This window comes from Vombatus ursinus, unplaced genomic scaffold (assembly GCF_900497805.2).
Source record: "Vombatus ursinus unplaced genomic scaffold, bare-nosed wombat genome assembly UNPS02014822.1, whole genome shotgun sequence".
Taxonomy (NCBI): domain Eukaryota; kingdom Metazoa; phylum Chordata; class Mammalia; order Diprotodontia; family Vombatidae; genus Vombatus; species Vombatus ursinus.
Window position 1 is genome coordinate 15,809,297 of NW_020954600.1, and position 3,010 is coordinate 15,812,306.

Sequence of the window (3,010 nt, forward strand, 5' to 3'; positions counted from 1 at the left end):
TCTTCTTCTTCTTCTTCTTCTTCTTCTTCTTCTTCTTTTTCTTTTCCTCCTCCTCCTCCTCCCCCCCTCCCCCTCCTTTTCTTCAGCTCTGGGCCCCTCCCTTGTCTCTGGGTACCTGGGTCATTGTCAGGCAGATACAGTTTCTTTTGTCCTGTTCTAAAATTATTGGAGTGGGGGAGTTCATGTGATTTGTATGCTGCCAGGTAATTATGACTGGGGAGCCCAGGAGATTGAGAGTGCAATTTATTTCCATCACCACCAAAAAAAAAAAAAAAAAAAGGAAAAAAAAATCCCCACTCTTCATTTGGCTGGGGAACGGGGAGAGTGATGGTGAAGATAGGCCGGGAGAGAGAGAACTCCAGACCTGTGTGCCCAAAACTTTCACAAATTGCCCCCACAACCACTGGGGGGGGGGGAACCAACCACCACCATAGCAAAAGGAAACCAAAGAAAATTCAAAATTTGGACTTTCCCCCAGAGAATCTTGAAACATGGCAAATTTTGCTAATGCCCTGTAAAATATTAAAAATAGAATGTCCTCTATTCTCTGCTTACCCAGGAGCATCCCTGGTTGATCGCAATGGGGATGTTTTTCTCCCCATTATGTCAATCTTTCCACAGTCATGGGGTCTGGGGAGAAGAGGGACCACAGCAATGAACGAATGATAATGTATTTTAAGACAAAGTGGTGGGGATGATTATTTTAAACTGAGCTAGCGTTTGCATGGTTGTCGTAGTTGTTTTTAAAGGACACTTCCCTGGGATCCGCTTTTGGTTCCGTTCACAGGTATCATCAATAAACAGAGTTCTACGCAACCTGGCTAGCGAAAAGCAACAGATGGGCGCAGACGGCATGTATGATAAACTAAGAATGCTGAACGGGCAGACAGGAAGCTGGGGCACCCGCCCAGGGTGGTATCCGGGGACCTCTGTACCAGGGCAACCTACACCAGGTAAAGCACACACTCGGAACTCGCGCTCTCCTTGTACCCAGCCTGGTTCCCTCTCCCTCCATCTCCCCCCACCCTGTTTTTTGAGCCGGGCAGAAGGAACTGTCACAGAAAGAAAGCGGATGCCCTTGAGCAAAGCTAAGGCAGGCAAGAGGCCAGGACAGAGCTCGGCTCCAGAGCTGCTCCTGGCAAAATGGGGCAACTTGAGCAAAGGGCTGAAAGGCGGGTGCTCGTGGAGTACTTGCCTCTAGGGGAAAGGCAGGAGTGGGCTACAGAAGCGGGATGTGTTGGGTTAGCTTGGGAGGAGAAGGGAGGGGTGAAGAGAGAGAGAGAGAGAGAGAGAGAGAGAGAGGACAGTTCATGTGAGTGTGCGTTTAAGAGGACCACGTGGTTCTCTATTTAAATTTCCATTAAAATGCATCGAGAGCCCCCTTGCTGTAGGAGTGTGACAAGTTAACATACTGACAGACTGTGAGGTAAACATAATTGTATCATTTTGCTTTTTACAGTAATTGACAAATTATGTGACTGTGAGTAGGGAGCATATGGAAAGATGCGGAGGGAGATGCGGTTTGGGACTTGCGGGATTCAGAAGCCAGTGGAGAAGTAGGGAGTGTGAATTTGTTTTCCTTTAGTTGAAAAGAACACTAGTCCCATACCTCTCAGCCCCAACCCTATTGCGTTCTCTCTCATTCCCCACCCCCATCTACTCACCGGGTTACTGCTTTTCTTAGTCCTTTTCCTAGAGAGGGAAAAATTGTGGTAGAAACCCACCTGTGTCTGCGGATAGATTGATGGAAGGCTTCTACTGGCCAATTGGAGCCTGACCTTTTGAGGAAAGGAGGGTTTAGTGGAGGTACTGACCTTTACTGAGTGGGGCAGAGGAGCAGGGAGAGAAGGGGGCACCCAGTCTGAAACCAGGAAGAAAAAGTGGGAGAGGCGCAGATTTCGCGGATCTTTCCAGTTTCTGCCCACCCCCCCTTAGGTGGACTGAGTTCGTTTGGCCAAAAATAGAAAACTGTTTTCTCCCGAAGATTAATCGGGATTTGTTGTCCCTGTGACAGGGAGATAATATGTGGAATAATGGGACGTGGCGTCTCACTCCCCGGAACATGACCTAAGCCCGGGGGGCTCCAGGTCAGAGGAGGCTGGGCTGACCTGGGCTGGCTAGGCAGGGGAGTGGCGCCCTCCGGGGAGCTAGCCAGGCTGGTTGTCCCACGAGCCGCTTTGGGGGTGCCTCCGCCCTCAGAGGGACGCGGAAAGGGAACTAGAAAATCAGTAACAGTATGCGAAATATCTGCTACAAAGGATGCTTCTGTCACTCGGAAGAATTTGTTACGGGGACAATCCTGTCGCTATGTAATTGCTCATTAGAGAGCGTTTTGTTTCTCATTAAGGCGACATGAATAAGCGTCTAGTTGAAGGAGACAGCTGTAGAAATGTTCCACAGGAGACCCCTGGACACGCTGTGGCGCCGCTTGCCAATTAGACGTGGCAGCTTTAAGAGCAGAAGACAATATAGGAAGGACGCTGGAAAGATAGGGAGCAAGCTTTCACTTTTTTTTTCGGTCTACCGTCTCTACCCTTTGAGGATCGGAAGGCCTTAAAGATGGGCTAGGCTCTACTTGACTCCACTCACCCCCAGCAGGGTTGGCAATACTCACCCCGGCTCCTTCCCCCCCTCCACCCCCGGCCCCCACCTCCAGCCCGAGATTCGAACCCGAAGGACACCTAGATGATGCCGGGTCTGGGCTGCGCGGCCAGGAGAGGCCGCTCTGTTTCAAAGCAGGGGAGTAGGAGAAAGGACAGGAAGGAAAGCCTTCTGCCCCAAGAGCCCCTAGCTTCCAGCTCAGTCCGCCAGCCATCTCGTCTGCCTTGAGGGGTTTTAGAGATTTCTCACCACTGACTTCACCGGTGTTAAACACCCAAATCACAATCGGTATCCTGCTTTTCTTTCCTTTCCTCTCCTGTTTTGTCTTATTCTGTCCGCTCCCCTCTTTCCCTCCGTCCCCTTCCCTTTCCTTCCCCTCACTCTCCCTTTCCTTCCCCTTTCCTTCCTT

The 3,010-nt window shown here is 50.6% G+C and overlaps 1 protein-coding gene across 2 annotated transcripts in view; it reads left to right on the plus strand.

The window, feature by feature from the left end:
- The window catches only part of PAX6 (paired box 6), a 20,377-nt gene that overhangs the window by 5,961 nt on the left and 11,406 nt on the right, over positions 1–3,010 (plus strand). For both annotated transcript variants that reach the window (XM_027837861.1, XM_027837862.1), the window contains one exon: positions 788–953. In XM_027837861.1, coding sequence (XP_027693662.1) covers positions 788–953 — 166 coding nt within the window. The remainder of the gene's footprint in view (positions 1–787; positions 954–3,010) is intronic.